Source organism: Oxyura jamaicensis, chromosome 3, assembly GCF_011077185.1.
Source record: "Oxyura jamaicensis isolate SHBP4307 breed ruddy duck chromosome 3, BPBGC_Ojam_1.0, whole genome shotgun sequence".
Taxonomy (NCBI): Eukaryota; Metazoa; Chordata; class Aves; order Anseriformes; family Anatidae; genus Oxyura; species Oxyura jamaicensis.
In genome coordinates, this window is record NC_048895.1 from 62,185,290 (window position 1) to 62,211,882 (window position 26,593).

General features: G+C 39.9%; 1 protein-coding gene across 16 annotated transcripts in view; it reads left to right on the plus strand.

The window, feature by feature from the left end:
• Positions 1–349: 349 nt before the first annotated feature.
• PTPRK (protein tyrosine phosphatase receptor type K) overlaps positions 350–26,593 on the plus strand; it is a 412,635-nt gene continuing 386,391 nt past the window's right edge. For 3 of the 16 annotated variants that reach the window (XM_035320274.1, XM_035320285.1, XM_035320277.1), the window contains exon 1: positions 356–868. In XM_035320274.1, the coding sequence (XP_035176165.1) occupies positions 757–868 (112 nt within the window). In that variant the 5' untranslated portion in view covers positions 356–756. Of the gene's footprint in view, positions 869–26,593 lie in introns of all 16 variants that reach the window. The other 13 variants (XM_035320268.1, XM_035320286.1, XM_035320272.1 and 10 more) reach the window with 9 other exon arrangements.

Here is a 26,593-nt window from a genome sequence, read left to right on the forward strand (position 1 = left end):
GATTTCACTTCCGATCAATGAGACTTTACTGTCACGACGAGCCAGGCGAGTGTTGCCGAAGAGAGGGGAGGGGGAAAAAAAATAAAAATAACAAAAATCCAGGCTGGAAGATAGAGCCAGCCTGCTCGATGCACGGCAATAATGCAACGCGCACTGAAGCGTTTTTAGAGCCAGGAGCAGCGAGCGAAGCCGAGCGGGGACTGCAGGACCTTTCCCCTCGCACGCCGCGCCCGGGACGGCCCGGAGCCGGACTTCCTCCCTTCGCCTCCTCCTCCTCCTCCTCCGGCGGTGGTGCCCGACCCGATCCGAGCCGTGCGAGGAAAGCGGAGCCGCTCCGCCGCGAGCCGCGCTGAGCCGCTGCTGCCCCCCGCGCCTGCAGCAGGAGGCGCTGCCGGGCGCCGCTCCGCCCGCTCCGGGGCTGCGGGGCCGGAGTCCCACGTTCCCCCTGCCAAGTGCCGGGGAGCGGGGGCTGGCCGTGCGCGCTCGGCTCCTCCCTCCCTCCCCGCTCGCCCAGCGGCAAAGTAACTCCGGAGCCGGAGCCGAGCCGGCGCTGCTGCCGCCGCCGCTGCGCCCGTCGCGCCGCAGAAGCTGCCCCGAGCGGGCGGCCCCGGGGGCAGCCGGCGCCCCTCGGCGCGGGGCTTTCCCGGCAGGCGAGACCGGGGGGAGGCCGGGGGGAGGCCGGGCCGGCTCCGCCCGCCCGCCCGCCGCGGGCCGGGGCAGCCCCGGCCGCTTTGGGAAACTTCTCGGCAAGTCGGCATGGGCAGGGGGGCCGGCGCCGCTCTGCTGCCGCTGCTGGCGGCGCTCGCCCTGCTGCTGGCCGGCTGCTCGCCGGCGCTGCCCGGGGCGGCCCGGGCCCAGCTCTCCGCAGGTGAGTCGCCGCTCGGCGCCCAGGTGAAGGTGCCCTGGGGAAGGGAAGGGGCCGGGGGCCGCGGGAGGCTCGGCGCCGGGTCGCGGCTCCCGACGGCGGCGGGGCTGCGGAGGGTGCCCCCATCCCCGTACATCGCCGTATAATTTCCCCCCTGCCGCCCTGTGGGGTGCGGCGTGGAGGGCGCCCCGCGCGTGTCCGTAAACTGGATGGGGGATCGGGCGCCTTGCAAAGTCGCCGTCCGTCCGTCCTTCCTCCCTTCTCCTCCTCCTCCCGCCGCGGCAGCCTCCCAGGTGGTGGCAGGGCCGGAGCTGCCGCCGCCCCCTTCCCCCGCCGAAACTTTTCCCGGCGCTTCCCCGCGGGGCGCCCCCTTTCCTAAAAGGGGAAAAGAAAAGAAAGAAAGAAAAAAAAGACAATAATAAAAATAATAGAACGGCGGTGGGAGGGAATGCGGCGCGCGGGGCGGCGTCCGTTTTGTTTGAAAGCCGCGAGTTTCTCGTCCCTTCCTCCCCTCGGGTCTGCAGGGTGAAAGCCTGGGGGACCGGGCTGGGAACGGGGGGGCTGCGACCCCCGGGCTGGGCTGCTGGGAACGGGGGGACCCCGGGGCAGAGCCCCCGGGGGAAGCGGGGAGCAAGGGGCGCGGGGAGCCCTGCCCCGGAGCCCCCCCCCGCCGCTGCCGGTGGCCGGAGCCCGGCGTCGGTCCCCGTGGGGCTGTAGCGTGGGCTTGTGTCGCTCCAGCGCGGCGTGGAGCAGCCCGAAGTAGACTTCAGGAGCTTTTTTTTATTATTATTATTTTATTTTTTTTATTTATTTTTTGTTAACAGTACTCGCTGCTGTGCTGGGCGCATCAGTCGGACAAGCGCGTGCATCCCTTTAATATCGATAGGAAAGCTTGAGCTCAAAAACTGCCACTAATAAAAGTATCTAGGCTCGTGAGACTTGGAAGAGCAGTTTTCATAAGGGTTTTCAGAAGGGCTGATGTATAGTTTGGAGGCTGTTTTTTTTCCCCTGATCCTATAAATTAATTTTTAATTTAGAAGTTTGAGATGTGTCACTGTCAATTAAGAAATGTGCTGAAGCAATAAGGTAAATTGGGCTGCTCTGAACAGATTACATCCCTCCTGCGTGGCTGACTGGTGCCTATAATTCGGTGTCTGCGTATCAGAACCGTACAATTACATAAGCACCTACAAGGCTTTTACCAGGGGAAGGGATGCGTACCATATATGAGGTTGGCATGCTTTGGGAGTAGCTAAAATAAAAGGTTCTGAAGCATTGACATCTCTTCGTTCAAAACCACACTGAGATCAGACCAGTGATTTTGCTTTCTGTAACTTGTCAGGCTAACATAAGCTTTTGTTCACTGGTGGAAAAAGAGTTGGAAGTTCTGATAACTTACGTGATCCACAGTATTTTATGCTGAGAAGCATAAACTGTAGCCCTTCTTGGAGCTGAAAGTACAGAAAGTTGGGTTTGTACCTTGGGGTGTGTGTTAAGTAAGCTGAGAGGAATGTTCAGGATCGTTCTGACCAGAGTAGGTGAAGCTTGTCAAAGAGTTGAACAATTGTATCTAGGAAACATGAGATTCATTTTTATGTGCAGCATGTCAGCAGCTATAGGCTTCAGTTCCTATTGCCAAACATCAAAAATACTGATGTGTTGTGCTGGTCAGAGGTTTATTAATTGTAGGCTTGATTGGACTTTCTTGAAGGTTTGGAAAAATGGATTTGTTGGTAGCTGATGCTTTCAGTGTGCTCCGTTTAAGTAAGGTATGATGCATGGACACTAAATACATTCAATAAATACATGTAGAGTGATGCCCTACTGAACACTTGCTTATGATCTTGGTTTGAAGGCTCTGAATTTAATAATTGCTACAGACTTTAGTTTTGTTAGTTATTCTAAATCAGTCCCTGAAGCACTTTTTTTTAATTTTTTTTTTTATTTTTTATTTTTCCTCCCTGTTGATTAGACTTAATCACTCTGTTAATGGGTGCAGGACACAGAGGTTGGGGTTCATGTGTAAGTTCCAGTGAGGGCCTCTCTCTAGCATACAGTCTGTATATCCAGCACATAGGAGCATTTGTGTTTCTCATAGCAATCTTCTGTTTTTAACAGGAGTACTGTTTTTCAAGCATCTTCATTTGACTGTCTTTCCGTCCTCCCCACCTTAATATAAGAGCATGTGGATTTCAGTGTTGAACATAATCTATCTCATTTTCAGCTTCCTTTCTATTAGTATTCTTATTGTTGGCATTGTAACAGTTTAAAACTGTTAATTTTTATTCCTTATTAATGAGGATATTAATTCAGTCTGGATCTTTCACAAATCTGTCTTGCTTTAATTTGCTTTTTATTTCATTTTTATGATGCTTTGCACCACACTCGAATGGTGGATGTGGGCCAGATCCAGAACTCCCCATGTAAATTTGGATGTGTTTGTTAGGTGTCTAATTGAATGCCAGAATACAGGCTTCTTGAAAGTTGGCCATCCTCAAGAGCATGTATGTGCCGGTTGTTAGCTGCTCCATGAAAGCAAATGAGAAGGCGAAAGGAGGAACAGAAGCAAGTTAGGAAAAGGAACAAGATGCATCTTGTAATTTGTTGCTGTCTTAAAAATTGTACTCGTGTGTTATCTCCGCCCCCTTTGCACACAGTTGAAATGCTGTCTTTTCCCACAGGTTTCAAAAGCAAAAAGCAAGCAGCTCCTCTCTGCCCACCCTCTGCAAAACCCAACCATAATCCACAGTGTCATATTTTTCTGGTCTCTGTACATTGTTTCTTTACACTGCTTCTTTCCCTGACCCTTCAACTTGGGTGCGTGCCTGTCAGAATCTAGGCCAAAATGTTTTGGCAGTGCGTACTTTGTTGAAGTCTGGCTATTCCTTATATAGCACCTCCTTTCATCTGTAACTCCTACAGTTTGATAAAGAACAAGTTCAGCTTGTTTTCACAACTTGATAATTTTAAGCTTATATATTTTTTGTTAATATTATTTTTAGCAATTTGCATGTTTTTAAATTTTGGAAAAAAAACAACAACATTTTTTTTGGTAAATGCTGCCTGCTTGACAACTAACTGATAGAAATATACTTTGCATTGCCTCAGACAGTATCTGTGAAAGGTTTTTTGTTTTTTTTTTTAATATTAAGTGAAAGATGCAAAGATAAAAATTCTAGAAATGAGTCAGCCTACCTGGAGTTCTTTAACTGTGTGGTATTTCAGACTATATGGATAATTAAGCGTAAAAAGGAGGTCTGTATGTTTTATAAGTTCAAGCCCTTTATAAGAGTAGTTATTCCTCAGACTTTCTCAGGCAAATTAGTTACAGTATCACAAATGAACAGGCAAGAGTAAATATTTCTGGTTTAACCTTTTTTCCATTGATAAAATAGACTATCTCTCCCAAAGACAGAATATAAGTAACTCAGAAATTTGATATTAGGAAACGGGAAATATTACTTTTTTATAAGGATTTTGTAGTTTGATACATTTATACACAGAGAAATACACCAATATACCGAAGTAAGCAAATCTATTTTTGTATATGTAATCATGTAGAAGAAATTAAGCACATTTTGAAAATGTTTTTAAATCCTTTTAAGTAATTGAATTAACCTTTTGCTGTCAAAATGACAAAAATTGTAGCCACGTTCAAGAATAAAATGACTGAAGCAATTAGCATATGATATACAGGACACACTTGTGCAGGTAGGCGTGTATGTATAAGAGACTTCTCAGTAGCTTTTTTTCCACCAAGCTGTTAAAATGTATTGACAAATTATATGGATGATGAGTGGAATTAAAAGCAAAGTTATTTTATCACTTCCACCCCCTCCTTCCCAAATGTTTTACTTTCCTTTATGTGTTGATCTCTGTTCTGTGGTAGAGATCACTTGTCGACCTGTGTGTTCAATTATAACATGTTCAATTATAACACGTGTATTAATTTTCAAAATAGACCTTGTGAAAGTGGGGTTGAAAGCACCCAGAAGACACAGACCCAAGAAGTCCCGCTTAGTCCATTTTGCCTGAGAAATGATTGTAGGCCTTGATTAGTTAGTTAATGTAAACAGTACATCTTAAACCAAGTAGCTGTCTTGCCCTTACTTAAGATCTACTTAAGATAATTTAAGAATGAGGTGAGGAGAAGGGTGAAGAAACCTACACGGGTTCAGGCAGAGGTACACCTAGCCCAGCTTCCAGTCTGATGGCAGGCACTTGTGAGAGTGATATGGGCAAGGTGAGTGACTTTGGCTGGATACTGTGACCGCAGAGACAATGTGTTGGTATTTAATGTCATTAAGTGGTTTCTCATAACCACAATTGTGCCTAATAACATCTTCAGCCTATATCAGTTTTAGTGTTCACATCACATAGTGGAAAGGAATCTACATGTTTTATGGAAAAACCTATGGTCTTTTTTTTTTTTTTAAAAAAACTTATTAGTTTTATTTAACATCTTCCCATCTTGTATTGAAAGAAATGGTTAATAATGGCTCCCAATCTACCTTCTTCATGCCACACAGGGTTTTGTAGTTTTCCAAACTCTCTCAACTATTCCTTTTATAGTCTGAAAGTCCAGTTTTAATTGTTTGTTACAAAGGTACTATTCTACCTTATTTATTTATTTATTTTATTTTTTATCCTTTACCAGCTTTCTCTTTCTTTTCCAGTTCTACTGCATTGCTTAGAATATCCAAGACACAGCTGCCTGATGGATCTATATAGTCCTTAGCAATGTTTCTGTTCTTCCCCATATCATAAATGGTGGTCTGTGTCAGTGTCAACAGGAGCTCCTGGGAGGTGGAAGGTCTTTAACCAGCCCTTTTTTTGGGGGGAGAGAACTTCTAAACAAGGCTCTTGAAGACCCCTTGGCCCCTTGTTGGTGTTTGGGAGAGTTGACCTGCTTAATGCTTGCCACGACAGTTTGTATCCTTCTGAAATGCTGTTTATCCAAGTGAGCTAAAGAGACTTTATCCTCTTATGTGGAAGTGTTGGCAATATTTGGATTAAGGAGCAGAGATATGGAACAGTGGTACTTTTTGCTCTGGAGTCTTATGATGTCTCTGTATGACCTCCTTAGCTGGAAGACCTTTTAGTCATCTCACCCCTCAGGAGCTGGATACATTGCCAAGTGTCAGCTTTCCTTCACATTAGCATAGGTTTTGGGGAAATCCCTACTCTTCCTTTTTCAACTCAGATCTCATTGAATGTGTATTAGGAAGTCTCCAAAACTATTACTTTACTCCTGATAACCTAGTCAGTCAGGACAAGGTTCATGTTTTCATGTGCTAATAGGATCCCATCTGTCATAGTTTATTATTGTCATGGAAAGATGCCTTTGTAGTGTTGCTCGCAGAAGTGTGCACTGGGATTTGGAGCTTCATTTACAATCTGACGATCCCATTAAGCCAATTTAAGTTACTGCTGCCACAGAGAGGGGCATTTGCATCTCTTGAATGGCTCTTAGGTCTTCGTCTGTGCTGGATCTGGCCACCATGAGGCTTGTGAGTGAGTTAATTTAGCTCTATGTGAAACTTCTTGGAGTAAAGATGGAGTTTGGGATTCGTCTCCTTTTGATCGGTGAGTTTAGCAGTCTTGAAGACGTGCCACTGCATAAATCTAGTGTGTGGGAGGATGAGGGGCACTGGTGGGGACGGTTCAGTTTGACAGTGAGCTGCAGTGGCAGTGTGGCTGGGGTGAGCTGAACCTGTGCTGTCTTCAGGAGGTTGGCTCCAGGCTGTGCTCGCTGCCTGGCACTTCGTTCACCCGAGAAAGAGGAGGGAGGAGGCCAAGGGCACAGGGCTGCTGTGGCGCTCCCTGCAAGGCTGAAGGAGTTAGGCTGGGTGAAGGGATTTGGGGCTACCATCTGGCTAACTGCACACATGGATGACATGGTATTAGTGTTTCCTTCCCTGATGTGCATTTTTGAATAAACTGGGCTTAAATATGTTCTTTCATTGTAACAGATAGGTGTCATTTATTATATAAATGTGTAAGCAAGAAGTGGCTTCTTAATGGCATGTAACAGAGAGCAGGTGTGGTGGCAAGCCTGGTGTAGATGGTGTATAAGACTTACAGAAGATAACACCTAGATACTAGGCTAGAATTAGATGATGTTGTGACATCCAATTTAGGGTGCAGCAGAAACCAGTTTAAAGCCCTGTTCCATGGTCTCGCCTTTTTCCTTGTGTGATCTGTCCTGCCCTTCTCCTGTGTGGGCTCTGGTGAGTGACCTGCTGCCACAGCAAGGCACAGCGACTGCCCTTCCTTGCTGCCTCTGGCTGCATGGGGCTGTGAGTAGTTTGGGGTGTTTAAATGGGAGTGCCCATTACACACATGAATGAGGCTGGAAGAAGAAAAATAGCCATGGTTTCTGTAGGCCGAGGGGAGCTGGTAGAAGAGTGGTAGATGACAACAGGAACTTTGAGCTTATTGCAGAATGGCAGCAGGATCACAGAATCACAGGATGGTTTGGGTTGGAAGGGACCTTAAAGACCATCTAGTTCCAACCCCCCTGCCATGGGCAGGGACACCTCCCACCAGACCAGCCCCATCCAGCCTGGCCTTAAACATCCCTGGGGATGGGGCATCCACAGCTTCTCTAGGCAACCTGTGCCAGTGCCTCACCACTCTCATTCTAAAGAATTTCTTCCTTATATGTGATCTAAATCTCCCCTCTTTTAGTTTTAGTCCATTACTCCTTGTCCTGCCACCATGCTTCCTGACAGAGTCCCTCCCCAGCTTTCCTGTAGGCCTCCTTTAGGCGCTGGAAGGTTGCTACAAAGCCTCCCCAGAGCCTTCTCTTCTCCAGGCTGAACAACCCCAAAGTCATTAACTTGTGCTGCTTACAGGTGAGCATTGACTATAGGTGACTTTAAACTCCCTAGTTTAAAGCTATGCAAAATACCTAATTTGAAGTCACCTATATATAGTTGGTGCTTACCAAGTAGTTTGGAGTCACTTAGAGTCCGTGTTTACCAGGAAGCTATGTAATTGAAAGTCATGTTTGTATTTTGGAAGTAATACAGTATATACAATATATAAATATGCAATTTATATTTGTACAATATATAAGTATAAAAACTGATTAAAAGAAAGAAAAAAAAAACATACTGAAATCTTTTCCTGAATAGGAAGTTAAGAGTATTTGTGTGAACTCAATGCTGTGTTTTAAAAACAAACAAACAAAAAAAATAAAGCAACTCTTTCAAACCCTGAAACATTCACTATGACAAAATAATAGCTGTTTGTGGTGATTTTATTTATTTATTTATTTTTGAAACTACATGTACATATAACCTCAAACTTTAAAAGCTGATGTTGGTTGCATCTGAAAGTATTTTTAGTCTGTTTTTGGCTTCTGAATGTTAAGCTGCTCAATAGCAACGTAAATTGTGGAAATAGTCTTACAGTTGTCCATTTTGAAGAATATTTACATACTTAAGGAGCTTCTTTTAGTTGATTTTTGTATCTTATATATTTCTCAGTAAATGAACTTCATTTGTTTGTTCAAAGGTACTGAGTAATGGGGTAATTCACTGATCGATACTTAAGTTTTTAGATTTGCTTTCTGTTTCTGAAATTTGATTTCCACTTAAGTTGTAGTTTTATTAACAAATCTCTACATGTATTTCAGTTAGGAACCATTTATTTGATACAATCAAATCTCTTTTGTGATTGCTGTCACAGCCAAATCTTTGCCTGACAACGTTTGCACTTTCTTATTTTAAACAGTTTAAAAATATTGGATCTAATATATTACCTAATATGAAAACAACGAACGAGTGGTGCAGAGCTGTGGTGCGTTTTATTTTACGGACTGCAGGTGAAAAGTTCTGCCAAGTTGTTGATCAGTATAATTTCTGTTTTTGGTGTATAAAATGGTTGTAGAATTGAGCCTCGACAGGGGTAATGGGTCCTTAAAGCATTGGGTGAATGGCCAGAAATTTGAGTCACTCTATTTGTTGAAACATCTTTAATATGTAACCATATTCTGGGGTAACTACATAGCATGAACATATAGCAGTGAGAACTACTATAAGGTAATGACATGATAGGTAAATGATACAGTAGTCTCTGGTTGTCAAACATCTGAGTTTCCTTGTACAGAAAATATAAATGCTGGCCACTACCAAAAGGAGGGAGGGCCTCCCCAAAATGACAGCTGGCTTTACAACAACAGGGCGACCTTGTACTGCTGTCAAGCAGTGATTTCAAACTGAATAAGCCATTAGAGCACTTATTTTCCTGTAGGTTTGAAACTGGGACTACATCAAGATTTTTTTGCTGGCGTAGCTATACTTCGTAATAGGTCTGTGTGTTCCCTCAACATTACTCAATGGTAGACATGCAAAAAAACAAACAAAAAGCCAGAACAAGAGTAAACCAAGTATAGATGAGGCCTGAAGAGATTTGGTCCAGAAATCTGATTGTCCGGAAGAAAAAAAAAAAAACAAAAAACAAAAAACTATATTTTTCCAGCAACATGCATTAACTTTAACATGTAGAAACTTGCTTGAAGTCCGAAGGTAGTGTGCATAGACATGTTGGGCATTTTTTCTCTCTAGGAAGATTGTGCGTCTTTGGTATTGGTTGATGTTTACAGTACTGCACTTTGTATATGCTTCAGTAAAAGATTCGAGAAACTTCGAAAAAGTTTGAGAAATTAATTTCTCAAGGATTGGTGCCATGAAAAGATTGAATTCTGTGCTCCATACTATGAATAATGTGAGGTTATTTTTGTTAGCGAGTGTGTGAAAGATTGCACTCTTCAGTTTGCCAGAATGTCATTTACTTCTGTTACCATTTACTAAAAAGATGTGATTACATATATTAATTGGGTAGCAAAAGGAGCCATTTTTCAACTAGCATGTCACAAACTTAATTCTGCTGAGTTATGAGGCACTGTTGTATACTTCAAAACCAAGTTCTTGCTGCAATTAAATTCTGGAGTGTTCATTCTAATTATTACACACTGGTTATTATATTTATATTGAGGTGGAGTTATATGCTTTCTTTTGTGTCCAAACACTTGGTCTGTACCAATGAAAGTGACTGATGAATATTAACCAGAAGGAAAAAGAAGTCATAAAGAACAAACATGTTGTAGTTTTGGTGACTTCAGAACAGGTCAGAACAAAAGTTTTGAGTGGATAACTGACTTCTTTAAATCTTCTTTTCCTTTGGTTATTTCCAAATACAACTTGCCTTTATTTGTGAATCCTATAGTGTGATTTAGGATACCTGTTGGTAATTTGAATCAACAAAGGATTTAGGCAATAAGGAAAAAAAATATCGAACCACAGAAATTTTAGACTTATTTTAACATAACTACAGTGAAAAAAATGTAAGACCTAGTTGAGACTTGCCCTGTAGCTAACAGAAAAAATGCTTCAATTTGATCTTTGATCACTTCATTGTATCTATATCATCTCTGTGTGGTGTTAGGCTGGAGTAAGATCAAAATGGGGAATGTCAGTTGTTTGGTTCTTCTAGCGTTATCCTGTTTGCCTGTTCTTTGTAAATGTAAAGCAGTTATCAAACAAGGGAACACTGAAGAAATTTTGTAGAGTTCAAAGCAAAGATAAGTTTTCAGTGCTGACTGCCATCACAGTACTTAAAATGCTTTGAGAGGACAATTTGCTAAAACCTACTAATCCAAAATACTGAAGGCAGTCTTATGTTTTGTTCAACCTCTGATTCCTTTGATGACATGCTTTTTATGATTGTAGAAGAGATTTCTTCTGTGTCTCTTAGATAAGTGTGCTGAAATCTGAATATTGTGTAGGTTTTTAAGTGGACTATGAGTAAGCAGATCAAATTTTATAAATTTTAATATTAAATTTTCTCTGTTTTTCATATCATGTTTTACAGAGGAGATAATGATGTTGGTTTAAAAAAATAATAAAAAAGGCAAAAAGAAAGCACCTAATCATTCCATAATCTTTTCCCCATGCTCCTGAAAAAAGGGGTAGATTCTCATTGCTCTTGTGAGCTTCTACTCGCTTTTGTTATAGTTGTTTTTTTTAATCGCCTTGGTTTTCCTTTTTTTTTTTTTTTTTTTTTTCCCTGGAAGACTTTAATGGCAATTTTGTGCTTTTTCATGCTATAATTGAAGGGAGGCGAGGTATTTGTGATTCTTTACTCCAGAATAGTTAATGAGTATAAATATCATTAGGCTTTTCAGCATGTTAGTATATGTTCCTCCTTTTCACTGTTTAGTTTTATCTCACTATTCATGAAAGTGTTTCGTTGCATTCAGTTTTTCAGGCTAGAAAATTTCCATTAAAAGACTTTTCTCACAACAGAAATGTCATAAAGTGCTCTTTTCAGTCTCTTCCTTATTCAATTCAGAAAAGCCAGACAAATATTCCTTTTGTAGTTAGTTTTTACTAGTAATCCATCCTAACCTAGTTTGTGAAAGTACTAAAAATTGCAAACTAATTCCTCAGGCTTGCCAGCTCTTCAGCATATGAATGCTGGGTGTGTGTGGTCTTGTTTAGTGCAAAAGGTCTATTTATATTAAGTTTCTTGCATTTGTAAATCTTTGTGGGGTTGGTTTTTCTTTTCCTTGCAACCTTGTCTTTCAAATAATACAAGAAATTGTTAACAACTCCCACCCCCAAGAAAAGCCTTCATTTACAGATTTATATATGCTTACATATATAAATCTATAATGTACATTCATATATAAATAAGTGTAAAATAAGGACAGCCAATTTCCAGGTAAGGGTGAAACCTTTAGTGTGTTATGTTGGATTTCTGAATCAGTTGAAACAAAGCTGAGTAATGAAAGGGAACATAATTTCCCTGGTAAACACAGACTAAATGGATGGGTGTAAAATGTAGATGACTTTTCTGGCTGTGAGTTGGCTGAAACCTGGCAGTGAAAAGTTGTCAAATTATTATTATTTTTTAATATTCATATTTTTAAAACAATTCTATTAGCAGTTGCTGAGTTCAGATGCTATTAATAGCCAAGCTGTCTTGTTTGTTTTTTCTTTGATAAAGTTAGTTTTCATTCTTTGATACATCTTGCATAAGTGGGAAGGCGTTGCATTCTTAGGTGGTGTGTTATTCTCTTAGTACTTTTTATTTTGTTTGCCTTGAAACGTTGCTTTGAAATCCCTGTATGCTGATTTGGTTAAGTACTACAGGGCAAGCTAACAGCTCTGTCTGAGTCATGTTTCAGGCATGAGGTGCTTCCAGGTCTGCAGTCCTTTCTGGGATGAGCGAGTTCCTCACTGCATGTGTATCCTTTGCTTCTGCAGCAGCAGTTAGCTACCAGGCTCAGTTTATAAGTTGTTTTAAACACACTGCAGTAGCTATACTAAATAGCTTTTTTTGGGGGGGTGGCTGTTCCCTCCAGTTCACAGTTCACTTTTTTTTTTTTTTTTTTTTTTTTTTTTTGAGTTCATACTTCAAATGTACAACTCTTCTGGTGATTTATTGGTGTTTGTGACAACCATTGAACAAAGCGTTGCGTTAATTGACCAGCATTTGGGAAGGGCAAAATTATGTTGTCATTGAGAGAAGCTGCACAGATGTTCTTTATGAGTATCCAGAAGAGGGGAGACTGTACACTACTTTCAAATTGATGGAAACCATGTATTTGAAAATCTTTGGTCTGTTTTATGGGCTACATGATGAGGCTGTGAACCTGAAAGAGTAGGATTTGTGATTAATAATGACATTTGCAGACCTTCAAAATACTGGAAGAATATGTTGGATGGCTTTGCGTAGTGATGGTATCCAGATGCTAGCTATAAACATTTCTGTCCATTTGCTTGAACATAGAAAAGGGAATGAAAACAAGTATTAGTTTGTGTTTCAGGGAAAGAATTTTGTCCAGTCACGTCTTAAAACATGTATTCTTCACTTTTCATCACCTGAAAGAAGTCTTAATTTATAGGTCAGTCATATTCTGTGAAGTTAAAGTTAAGAGAATTAGAAAAAAAGATCTGTTTAATGTAAGTGGATGCATGAGTTAAAAAATAAAAAATAAAAATCTGTACTTTGTGAAGAATTTGTATCAGCCTAGGCCTAAAAACAAAAGGCAACTAGGAACTGAAACAAATGTCAAAGAAAATGCTCAAATTTAATTAATTTATGTATTATACAGTCCTAGGGGATACAGGAATGAGTGAATGAAGCTGCTAAATGTTTAGTTATCTCTAAAATAAAGAAAAAATTGTTTCGCTTTTAGGTATGACTATAGTGATGGTGTTGATTACATAATGGATATTTTAATAATTTTTAATTAAATACTGTTGTCTTTCCACTGCATGGGTAGTGTTTGTAACAGAACTCTAGTGAAAAACGGTTTTTCGGAAATTCTTGGCCTGAATACCACTTTGAAAAGTGTGGAAACATAATCATACTTGGTTTAAGGGGAGGCATAAATGCATTACTCTTGTTCATAAAAATGTTGTAAGAAAATTAATTATTTTTAGTGTAGTCCAGTGGAATTAAGAGCAACTGCTTTTGTGCTGGGAGGGGAAAAATAAAATGGTTCCAGGGATCACAATTTTGCAATTAACAAAACCCTGAACCATAAAGATCCCAAATCCTCTTTGTTCTTCCAAATTACAGCAGTGATTGCTTTGCAGTTGAGGAATGAGTACTGAGCTGGTATGCAGCTTTGTAGCTATGATAGTAAAGCAAAATGTTTGAAGAAGGAAGCACAACTGTAAAAAGTGGCAGAAGGGGCTATAAATCTTGCAAAAATAAAAGTTTTCTAATTTCTTGAATAGTGTGCTATCAATGAGCAAGGTAGTTTTATCCTTTATATGATGCAAAAGGTGGACTGAAAAACAAAGGAATTTAAGTCCATGCTTGTTGCTGCTCTCTTGCTTTTGGAGCTTCAGGAATAACTCATGTTTTATCTCTTGTCTTGTTATGCTGACAATTGCAGGTGTGTGAGCAGTAATAAGTAAAATTTTAAACCGTTCTAGTCATGCTATATGTGGATTTTATTGCCAGGTTAAACAGAACCAAAGAATAATCCAGTGAGCTCACATGTGGGATGAATACCTTCATACTTAAGACATAATTTTCCAGGCTCCCATACTGGGGGCTTCTGGTGACTTTCCTGGAAGTTCTCCAGGTTCTTCCTTGCTTCTATTTAGCCTCTGTTTTTTTTTTTTTTTTTTTTTCTTTTTTTTTAATTATTCAAATTTATTTTTAACACACAAATTTCAATATTTTTAGCCTCCAGTTTACTATATTAAAATGGGCTTGTCAGGGGGGTATCCAGGTAAAACTGCCATCTCTTTGGTTTTAGATTCTTTTCTGAGAATTTCTGCGTCAGAAATGACTGTCTTGTTTGTCACAGGATCATTCATGCCCTTTTCTTCCCTCCTTTTTCACCTTTTGTTTACAATATCCCAACTATAGTAATCAAGTTGCTGTTTAAATTTACATTTCTTTGTGCTTATATGGAAGAATTAAGAAAGAGAAAGAAGTATGCAGCCTGACATTTAAATAAAATTCTTTATATAAAAGAATATTTTGGCTGTGAAGTACTGTGGCCCAATGAAGTTGATATTTCCTTAAACTTTTGAGATTCAGAATCCCTTTTTTTTTTTTTTTTTTTAAAAAGGTAGTATTGGGCCTTAGAATTCCTTATATCATGGGGGAAGGGAAAAGCAGAGAAAGTATAACAACATTAAGAACATCAGAATTGTACATACTGAAAAATTCTGTCTAAATAAGTCATAATTAAGAGGATTTGCCTTTAGTGGTATGTAAGATAAACTACAAATGATTGTATCTTCCATGTAAATGTTCAGTAATTGATAAATAGTTCATAAATGGACCCAAATGCTCTTTGAGGAATGTGTTTATACCTGGTGGAAACATATAAATACTTTTAGGCTTCCTGGAGTTTTTTTGTTTCTTTCATATATGATTGATCAGTTCACATTGGAAATAGAGTGGTTTGTTCTCAGACACTGTTTACAGAGTCTGCTATGATGAAAGGTTGTAATAGCTGGAGATGAAGTGCAATAGGAAAAGAAGATACTCTTAATGGAGGACTGTAATCTGTGTCTGAAAACTGGCTAATATATTACAAAAGATAGTAGCCTAGCAGATAGTCATATTAGGTCCATGTATAAAAATGGAAACACACAGTATAGTTAAATAGACATCAAAATTTGGATAAAAGGTCTGAAGTGTAATATAATTTGCTTTGCAAAAGGTTTTGAATAGAAGATTTGGAAACCCACACACTTGGGTAAGTAGGAAGCCTTTCCTTTTTAAATTCAAGCTTTTAACTTGACTGGCTGCAAATAAACATTTTCAAAAAAACTTACAAAGGCAAGGCCAGGTTATGTTTGGATAGGGTTGTCTACACGCTTGTTTGCAGTGCCTTTTTGCACTTGAGCCTTTACAAGCTGCTATGCAGAAAAGATGGAAAGGTCTTGGCAGTTTTATCTGTGACAGTCGTAGCGGTCAGGGCAATTCTGTTTTGTTGCGTTTTAGGAAGACGGGCTGGATCTGCACCGGCAAGTAATTTGGTGCAATGGATGCTGGTCACTAAACTGATGTATTATGAGATGTGAGGATCTTGGAACCATTATGTGCTTTAGCCAGGCAATTTATTTCATATTAGCTGTGGGTCAAATGTCTCTGATGCACACTCAAAATTTTCTAGGGGGGAAAAGACATTGTATTCCTTGGATCCTCATGGTATATAGTCTGTTAGCTTCAAACTGAGCTTCCCTGGGAAGTGTTGGTGGACTTCAAAAGTGGAGCTTCTGGCTTGCCCTTCTCTGAATGCAGTGGTCTTGTTCATGTGTGCAAGAACTGTGTGGAGAAACTGATGAATGCCCCGCATTTAACAAGCACTTTTTCTTGCTGTTCTGAACCAAATCACTAATACAGTTACAACATATTAACAATAGTTAGGTAGAACTCAGGGGAACTAAACCTTGAAGAGAAACATACTCTTCTGAGTAGCACCGTTTCTGAAATAATGTCTCTTGCCTTTTCTATAACCATGCATATCCAAGTGTTTGCATTTAACACTGTGGCTGGTGTTTTTTTCATGTGGTGAGCAAAGGGGAGATGGTGATAATTATACATGAATTTGGTGATGTGGAAGTGCTTATGTGTTCAGGGCTGAGGAGCAAACCTTGCAGGCAAAATTGAAAGCTTATTTAGATAGTGAAATTAAATGCCATACCTGTTCAATGCTCAGTATTCAGTGGGAAGAGCAAAGAGATAAGGTCTCAAAATATTTGAGGCTAGGCATGATGCGGGTTGAAGATCTCTGGTTCTGTTTGCCTCCCCTGTGGTTCTGCTGTCCCTTATGAGACCAATGTTTGAGAGGCCTGAAATACTTTAACTTCATCCTCATGCTGGTCCTGTGAGGTATGCTTGTACCACTCGTTTTGCAGAGGTAGGGCTGCATGCCCAGGGGCTTGGCTGTCAATCAGCAAGTGTATGGTAAGGAATTATATTTTAATTTTTTAATGTTCTAACTTCTGGTCTAGTCTGTTACCTAACTGTGGGGTTATTCCATCCCAAAACAGGCAAATGAACTTTTGTATGAAGCAGGGATGCACAAAATGAAACCCTGCTGAGAAAACTAAACCTTAATAAGGCAAATTTTAGCAGTATGTCTGCAGATAGGTGTTATTGCCATCAACCTGATCTGTACTGCAAGGATTTTGAAGGAAATGGTTAGTGAAAGGAATCAAACCAGTTGTTTTCCTGTGAAAATCTCCTCAAAGAAGCAGTGGAGGGTGAGAGACTTGTTGGGAAGAGTGAAGTAGAATATATTAAACTTGAAAGAGGAATATAAATCACAGGAAATTAGAATGAAAATAAGAATTGACCAGAAGAGGGGAAGCTGTGCTCTAGGGCCAGCTGAGATGTCTGCCCCTATCGAGATTAATATCTCACTATGCATGAAGACTCTGATCTGGAAATGAGATTAAAACAAGAATTGACCAGAACCAGGAGATGAACCATTGCACCTTCACAGAGGTGTCCACCCCCATGGAGATTAATATCACACAGAATAAGGAAAATCTGATTTCGAAAGAAGATAAACATGCATTCTCCATACCAAGGGGGTGATCTTATAGCACTTGCATAGTAAATAGCCTTGACTTTCTTTCAGAGATTAATGCTCTGTTGTCAAATAGATTCTTCCAAGGCCATTGGAACATTTTACTTCAGCAGACTTAGCACCAAAACTGCTATTGAACACTTTGTTAATGTTGCAAAGCAAATCATGGTAAGTTCTCTCTCCTCATATTTAATCCTGTTTCTTACACAGTAAGTAATAAACAGATCAGGTTTCTGCTTAAACAATGAAAGATGGATGTCATTATTGACGTATCAAACAGTTCTTCCTGCCTCTGTCATTTCAATAGCTACTGAAAGCACTGAGTTTCAGAAGTTAGATCTCCCCTGGGGAGGAGGGAAGTGCAAACCTTCCATAGTCTCTGTTTATCTGTTTAAAGAAAAAGTGTAATATAGTTTGTATTTAATATTTTAATGTTTAAAAGTATTTTTTTAGAGAAAAGGTAGGTGTATGTTTAAACTTAGTTTCCTTAAACTTTGTTCTCATTGTTTAGCAAGAGAACAAGTGTTCCTTTGGCACTTTCCCTGCTGAATGTCTTCTGAAATTGAATTTGAGCTAGCTTTTACTTGATATTTGAGTACTATGGTTCATATTATGTTTGAATTTGGTTGCATAAGCATATCAGCTGAAAGACTTATTTAATTCCAAACTGAAAATAGTTTCCCCTTTAAGTTCTCCTAGTGCATATTTTCACTGAAGAAGTTGAGGAAGTATTAGTGTATCAGTTTATCACTTGCCAATATTAGTGATCTCAAAGTACCATTATAGATGAGAACTACTCAACTGCACACCAGGGAAATCTGAAGATGGGGACACCTCCACCCTCTGCACTGCCAATTCAGAACTGTCAGGTGTATAGTTTTGCTTCTGCTAGAAATCATGCTGATTTTAACTTTCAAAGGTGTGCATTTTAGCATTTTACTAGGCACTCAGGAGAGCGTAATTGTAGTTGATGTTTATAGTAACAATGCCTACTCTACCACTTGCTGTTGCCTTTTCATTTTGAATCTCAGTTTTGTAATGGAGGGTGACCAGTGCCCCTGACTGTTTCTGATGAGGACTGTCTGTTATTGAAAAGGCAAAATTCACCAAGTGAGTTGTGATGATGCCTCATGCTGTTGCGGTAGTCATGACACATAGTATCTTATTGCAAGCCAGAGTAGCTTGGGGTTGATCACTTTTATTTTGAATGGTGTTACAAAGGACATCTGGGCCAAGAACATCGGTGCATAGACCAGTATTGGCAGGAGGAATAACCTGTGCCTGGATACAGGCTGAATAGTGGCTGACTGGCAGAAATGTCAAAAAGGGATCTGGCATAGATAACCGAGTGAGTGTGAGACAGGTTTTGTTGTGAATTAAGTGAATGCGTACTGTGCTGCATTGGGAGGAGCATAGCCAGCATGTAGGGGGAAGCTGTTGTCCCCCTCTGCTCAGTGCTGGTAAGGTTCATGGAGTATTTTGATGAGTACTGGGGCTCTTGCCCTCTTCCCAGATTGAGGATATGGGGAAACAGAAGGGTTTTGAGATGCTGATGAAAGGAGCACTGTTGTGATAGTTCGGGCCTGGATGGTGTGACCTCCAAGGGTCACCTGAAGGGAGCTGGGCTCGTGCTGGTCTTCTAAAGATGAAGAGAGGAGACGATCCTAACAGAAGCTTGCAAGAACTTTAGAAATTTCGAAAATTGCAAGAAATCTAGAAACTTGTGGTTCTTACTGCAGTCACTGACAAACTTGTGTTATACTTCAAGTTGAGCATGAAGGCAGCCAGAGTTTAGAGTTTGCTACTGTTCTTTAGTAAATATAACACTACCAGGAAGAGGATATAAACAAGCTTTTCCATATGAGTTCCAGAGTTCCACAAAAAGGTGTCTTTCACTTGTATTCAATAACACTTTTTGAGGTGAAAGCCTTAACACCTGTTTAATTCTTGGCATTTTATGGATGTGGCCAAGTGCGAAGCTGCCTTTCCAGCAGAGAAGATGCCTTCTTTGAAGTGTTTTGCCTGGTGCGGTAGTGTCTGTAGAGATGTCCCATTTTGTCAGGCCCAAATTTGGTATTTGATGTGGCCTTTTTTTCAAAGCATGGGTGAAGGTGACTTATCCATGTGTAACAATAAGGGTAACTAATTCAAATTAAGTATGAATTTAAAACAGTTCAGTTAAATCATGTTAAACTTACGTGTGGGTTGCTTTCATTCAGTATTAAAGTGATGTATTAAAATTTGGGTTAGTATAATTCACCTGAGGAATGGATTAGGGTAAATTGGATTAAAAGGGGGCTACGCACATTTTTCAGAATTAAATAAATGACTTTAGAGGTAATTTGACTAATTTTTATTATATCCAATGTGTCGTTATAGGGCAAACGTACTGCTGAGATTTTAATTTTCAGCAGAGCAGTGAAATGAAGGGCTGGATCTTAAACCTCAAGTCCTCTTTTTTTTTTTTTTTTTTTTTTGAGCCCGTTTTTCTCATCTGTATATGGAAGCCTCTGAAAGCCCTATTGAATCTTCTTACCCAGTAGGCAAGGGAAGTACGTTTTTAATATTCTATAATTAGATTACATCAGAAGAAGATTGAAGTTAGTTGATGCATTTTGTGTATTCATGTGCAGCTTTTAGGACAAGGCTGCTCTTCAGGATATTGATTAAGAATTGTGTATAAAGGTATGACCCCTCCAGATCAACAGTAAAGGTATGGGCCCAGACACATCAGCAGCAGAGCCTTATATATCTGCATAGTGCTTTTCTTCAGAAAAATCAGTTACCTTTGGTGTCAGACATAATTCAGATAACTAAGGTCCCTAAGGGCTCTAATAATCTGGTATGGGGGCCATTTGAGGAGTTACCATCCTCAACTGTCTACTCCAGTAACCCCCAACAGAGCTTGAAACTGAAGCATTGATCACGGGTCCATCCTCTCCTTTGCAGCTGCAGTTTGCAGCCCTGTTTCTGCTGCAGTGGTGATGGGCACAGATAATGTGCTGGGCTGTGACCTCCCTGGCTCCCATTCCTGGTTTCTGTGGGCATTTGCTAAGGGTGGGATTAACTCTTTTGGCTGTTTTAACCAAATCCAGCGGGAGTTGGAGTGGTGAGCATGCTGTCTGCAGATTCTGGAAGGGATTGGTTTAAGTCTCCTTGAAGCTCTGTGCTCTGAAGTTGTTATAGGAAACCTCATAGTAAAAAAAAAAAAAAAAAAAATCAAGTTGATGCTTACCAAAGAAAACATGCCCCCTCTCCCAAACCCTTAAAACCAAATAACCCACAAAATAGCACCTTGGTGTGTGTTGCATTTGATGTGATGTGTACTAATATGTGAGAAACAAGCTTTATTCATATTGCCAAAGATTTTTAGGTGAATGTATTCAAAAATATTTGGTATTTGAGAAAGCTTACCTGTTTATGTAGGTTTTAATTTATGCTAAATGGAGTGATTTTTGTGAAGCTAGATTTTACAACAGAAGCACTTTCTGTTCCAGAAGTATGCATTTATTTATTTTAAAAGGAAAATTCTTTCATTCTAAGTTTTAATCTTAACATGGATTTAGCATATTTTACCATAGTGATTCTTGCTCAGCTGCCTGGTGACCAAAGTCACTAGGTCAGGTAGATGCTCATTGCCCTTTTCTAAATGCTACCATAGCTAAGACTGCTAATTATTTCTCTCACACACACACACACACACACACACACATATGTGTGTGTGTGTGCGTGTGTATATTTCATCAGAAACAATCAGTTTGTGTCTGTTCTGCAATCCTAAAATACTGTCCGTGTACCAAAACTGTGAGCTGTTTGTAGAACACCTGAAGTGTCAGTGTTTCAGACATGATCAATACAAAATTCTGTAGTATCTAGACAACTTAGTGTAGATTCAATGTGAGGTTTTAATATGGAAGTGTAATTTTGATTGGTTATTGTGTTGAGTAGTGTTTAACTAGAAGATTAAGCAAGAGAGAAATCTTAATCCTCTATTTTAACTGGCACAAAATTGCTTAGTGATTTCTTTGCAGAAGACACCTTCTGCTCACTACACATGAAGAAGGCAAAAAGTAACATATTTTCCATATTTGAAGGAATAGTCCTCCATCTAGAATGCATTCAGTTCAGGGTTGCATAGGTCTGATCTTTGAGACCTTTGTGATTGCAGTGTTGTGTTCCCACCTTGATGTCCCCTGTGCGTATATAGTTTTATCCTTTTTAAATAGGTAAACCATGCAATGTTGATGAAAATTGGGAAAGAATGAGAAGGCCAAGAACAATGGAAGCACCAAAGCAAGGAGACTGTGTTTAGTAAGGTGCTGTTGTTTTTTTCTGTGTTTATTTTGTTCTTAATGCCATCCGTCCTCCGTTTTAAAACAAAAATGAAATTAAACAGGGGTCAAATTCCAATCAGATATGACAAGGTACAGTAAGAGAGGGGATTTCTTAAAATAAATAAATAAATAGTGGCAGTGTTGCACCTTGTTGAATGGACTTGAAACTGTTACAGTTTGCTGGATTTTCTAGGAAAATGCTTCACCTGTAGATGTTTCTGTAGATGTTTCTTACTTACTCTTTTCTGACTGCCAGTGCTTTGAAAAGTTAAGCAAACCCTGTTCAGTGAATACTTCATGACAAGCCAAAGCAGTTAGAATAAATTATGTGGTTTCCAGTTAAAACTTTTCCTTGCATTCCCAAGGAAATCTCTCCCATTTTTTTGGCTTATTATTTCAAATGAAACAAAAATTCTCAAGCTTTCAAGACTGTGTGAGTAAAATAATTTTAAATGCAGTGTGTAGGCTTCGAACTTGCTAGTGGAAACTGGTTTGTTTAGAAGGATGTCAGAAATAATTAAATTAAATTCTGTGTGGTTTCGTATATTTGAGAGAGCTCTGTGCAGGATCTAGAGCTTTCTGTGGATTCTGCAGTGGTAATATGTGCTGCTTGAATGAGTTGATTACCACTGCTGGCGCTTCAAGTAGAAAGAAGAACCTGAGGAGAAATTACGTTCAAGTGGGTAGCCAGTTGCAATATGATATCAGTCTTTAAATTCCTAGAGCCAGATTAGTATGATCTGGCTTATTCTTGCAAATATGGACCTTGGGGCTTTCTTCATTGTCAAGTAGTACGCTGAAGTCACAGTTCACTGTGGAGCCATATGTGTTATGGATACTGCACACTTCTAGCTGAAGGAGGAGGGGGAAAATGAGAAGTGTGAATATTTTTGTTTTCAGGCAAGGTTAGTGCAGGTTCCTAAGACGGAGTGGCAATTTTGTAGAGCATTTGCCACTGTTAGATGAAAAACTCAAAAAATCCCCTTGCCTTCAGGAAGACTGGTGCTTTATTTCCCCCTTTGTGTTTCCAGGAACACCTTAATTAAACAAGAAATCTTTCAGGCATTGACTAAGAAATGCTGCAAGAGATTGTTATACCTGGTTTCACTGAAGCAATATCTTCCTCTTCCTCTAGCAAGTCTGTGAATTAAACATGACACTTTCTCCCTTTTACGTGAGACTAGTACTGCTTTAAAAGGCAACAGTAAAGTGCATGTATGTATCCCTATATACCATTTCTTTCTTATTTTCTGTACATTATTAAAAAAAAAAACACAATTTTCCAATTTTTGGCCACATACTCTAATTGATTTTGCAAATGCAAACAGAAGGGAAAGCAGAAGACAAAGCACGAATAAACAAAGTGTTGCTTTTTGTGCTGGCAAGCTGAAATCATTTTATTCAGTGGCTATGTTTCTGCATGTTTCTGGGATAATCAGCTGCAAGTTGGATTCCATCATGTGGTTATAGATAATGTGTAATTTGGAGCCAGTTTTATGGCACTTTCTGAAGGTTGATGGGAGGGTTGCTTACAGCCTGACGGAAACTTTCCAGCACCTGGAGGCAAGTTATTGAAGGTTTGGAGTTCCTCTGAAATGGAAACCCCAGCAGGTATGGAGCTTCCCTGGGACCAGCAATTTGTGCTTTTTCCAGTCTTCTTCAGTGCCTGTGACGTGACCTTCTTGCTCAACCTGCTCTGAGGATGGTAGCCAACTTGCCTATGAAGACTCTGCAAATAATAAAGTAGGACTTCAGACTGGCTGAAACTTAGACCTTCTGAGCTGTGGAAGGCAGTATTACTCATGGTAGCTTTAGGCTGTCATGGGATATAGTTTAAGCTGAACTTTACATATAGGTTTAGTGCTCTGGAAAGTAGGTGGTTATAGTAATGGCGTCTCCAAGTGTACTTTATCACTACGCATGAAATGTGGAAGGAAGGTTAGTTTTTGCTTTTCCTTATGCCCGAGCAGACTCTGACCATTGCCTAGATAACTTCAGAATGTTAGTAACAAACACATTTTGGTTTCAAATAAAAAGTAGTCTTTCTTTTCTGGTTTTTTAGTGAGGTAAAGTTAGGAGCTGGTTCCTTGCCAGCTCACCTGAATTGACGCTTCCCTGGTCCCTCTTCTCCTTTCCCTGGCACAAACCTGCCTGGTCCGGGTTTGCCAGTCCAGCCTGATCATCCAGCAGGAAACTATTCCCTGAGGTGTTAGGTAGGTGAAACGCAGGGGCAGGACAGCCTGGCCGGCAGCAGGGCCAGCGGTAATGCTGGAAGTACAGGCTCGAACTCGCATCTTGGTGAACTCCAGGTCTGTGAGTTTGTAGTTCAGGTGGGTATGAGTGGCAGCATGCAGTGAGGAAGCCCATGTTGGTGTGGCCACTGTATAAGGGTGACTAAAGTCAAATGTGCCCCTAGGGTTTCCCTTCGTCTTTCCCTTTATCTACTAGCAGCTCTTTAATTTTTTCCCCAAAACATATATGACTGGGTATCATTGTAGGGCTTTAGAGTGGAGGCTCTGTGCGTTGCAGACTGCCTGACGTTGGTTAGCAAGGGTGAGGTGCGTCCCAGTATCCCTGGGCTCCCCACAGCTACAGCTGCAGCTAAAATGTTGTTAATCCTCCAGAATCCTACACAGGCTCCCAGGGAGAAGATGCAATTTATTTCATCCTGAAACACTGCACAGTGTTCACTGCCACCAGTTGTACACCAAGAAATTCAGCGCTCCTGTATTCAGCTGCACACTGGCTTGACCAACTGAAATGCCAGTACCCTCTGCAAGCCTGTGCTGTGAAAACATCCCTAAGCTGCTGTCTTATGTCTCCTGTAGCCTTCTTGACAATTCATTAATACCTGTTTTGAACTGCTCGTAGAAGTTATAATGTTACCGTAAAGGGTTTTGCATGCTTGCAGTTGTGATGTTATTTTTCTCCTGTGATTTCAGGTGATAGAAGGTCAGAATTGGTAATCAAATCTACATTCCTTTCTGGACTCAATTTAAAAGTCCTGCTTTCCTCTATTATAAATTATTTAACAGTAGTCGGGCTGTTTGAAACTTCTCTTGGTTAGCATTTGGAAACCTTTTTATAAACATGAGCACACCAGTTGGTGTGCCAGCACTTCGGATGCATTTTTTGGTTGCAATTTTTCTTCTCCTAAGTAGTCCTCCTTTAGTGTTAAGCAAACAGGTACGCGGTCTGTTACTGATGTTACTAATTTAATGCTGGGAGACTTGAAAAGAGCAGGTTAATGAAATAGCTGAAGTGAAACTACTTCATTTTTTTTTACTCAAGGTAACATTGAGATCCCTCTGGATGGTATTAGTCCCATACAAAGGTTTTTACAGTGATTTATCTGCAGGAATTTGAAACCAGAGAATATTCCTGTAAAAGCAGATCTGTAGGTTCCCACTGTAGGTTGGTACCTTCTTTTTCATGAAGACTGAAAGTGCTACCTATTCTAAATAAATCATCCTAATTACATCTTTCCACCGTAATTACATGTGTAGTATTATTAGACAGCATTAAAGACGCACATGATCAACATCTATTGTCTCCAGATTATTCTTTCTATTGTGGTTCCAAGGCTCTGTTTTCTGAATTCCTCATCCTGTCAGTGTTGTGTGGAGATACAGTCTGCTTTTTCCAGTCACAATTTAATTTTATGGGTTCCGTGCCTGTTTTGATGGAGATACAAACCAGATTGTAAGTATAACACTTGGAACAGATCTATATTTTTCTTGGTGAGATTGAGGAGGGGTAGCGTTATGTGATTAAAACCCGAGAGCTTATTAACTGCATGGAACAAAAAGTGCGACTGTCTCTAACTGCAGAATTTGTATGTGCCATGCTGGTTCTTTTTTATTTTATTTCATTTTTATATTTCTTTGAAAGGGTTTGAAGCCGACAAGTTATACTAATTAAAGTAATCTTGATAGTCTTATTAACAGGAGTACATGGTTAGGGAATGCTCTATACTGCCTCTTTGTGATACCAACAGCAGTATTACCAATTAACATGCTACTACATTTATATTTACTAGAGCTATGGATTTTTTGTTTTTATATTTTATTTATTTATTTAAATAAAAAAGCCATTCACTAGTGGCTGCTGTGGCCTTTAAAGTTTACTTTATAGAAAACTAGTCAGGAAATAGCCTGTGTCTTATTTAGTACTGACCTTGGGAACAAAAATACATAAGAATATCTGATTTTGCTAGGCTACGCCTGGATTTGTTTTATTTTAATCTCAATCTTTTTTTTTTTTTTTTTTTTTTCTGGCTTAATCACTTGAATTTTAAGATTATATGTTCATGTGCCTAAGCTCAGAATTGGACTTTATGCTTCAAGGGCATTAAGAAAAGAATCTTATTTAAAAGCTACTGAATGATCTCGTTGTAAATGTGGATGTGAAGATAAACAGTTGAATCCTTTTTGCTTTTTAGTTTTGTTTAAATAGTTGGCTATATCTAGAATAAACAGTAGAAAGATTTTGTATGAACATTCTATATTCTGTAGACAAATGAGAATCTGAGTGTTGTTGACTTATTCTCGTGGTTGAGTCATTCATCTCCAATTTGCAGTTGTGGAAAATAAAGGGGTTCTCTAGGAAGAGGTAAGTGTAGCTTGGAGAGGTTGTTATGCTTGCAAGTTCAGTCTGCGTCTTGGATATCTTGACTGGGAGGGTAAGGAGATGCATCGTGATGTGTCTGAGAGTTGGAGAAGTATCAGCTGAGTCTGTGACAGTCTATTCCACATTGAAATGGTATATTAATGCGATGCTAAACATCCTTTTGTCTTTTACTGTCTAAATATACAGCACTTTGCTGCTTAGCATTTATAATACACATGGAAGACTAATTCCAAGTTAATGTCAAGTCTGTTAATTGTAGCATTCAGCTTTTCTCCCAGTGAGACTTCTAAGAAAATGGGATCTATGTCAGGAGACTTGGTAAGTTTCTTGGAAGAAACTTACAGCAAAGGGGCTGTGAAGAAGATGCGGTCAGTGTCTGCAAAGATAGAGCAGCAAGCATTTTAAGTAGTATGATATTTTTAACTAATATGTTGCTACAGAATTACTTCTAGGGCTAAAATTTTAGATTGTCCTCATCCTGAATCTCGTTGAAAGATCAAAGTTCTATACCTCGCAAGAGTTGAGCTTTACAACAATTGTCCATTACTATTATGTATGGTATTACTTTAATGCTTCTGGGAGATCTCAGACTAGATGCCTTCATTTTCGCAATTTTTCTGTTTAATGCATTTTTTTGGTCATCACATCTGTTTAGATCCCTTGGTTCAAGTCATGGAAGGA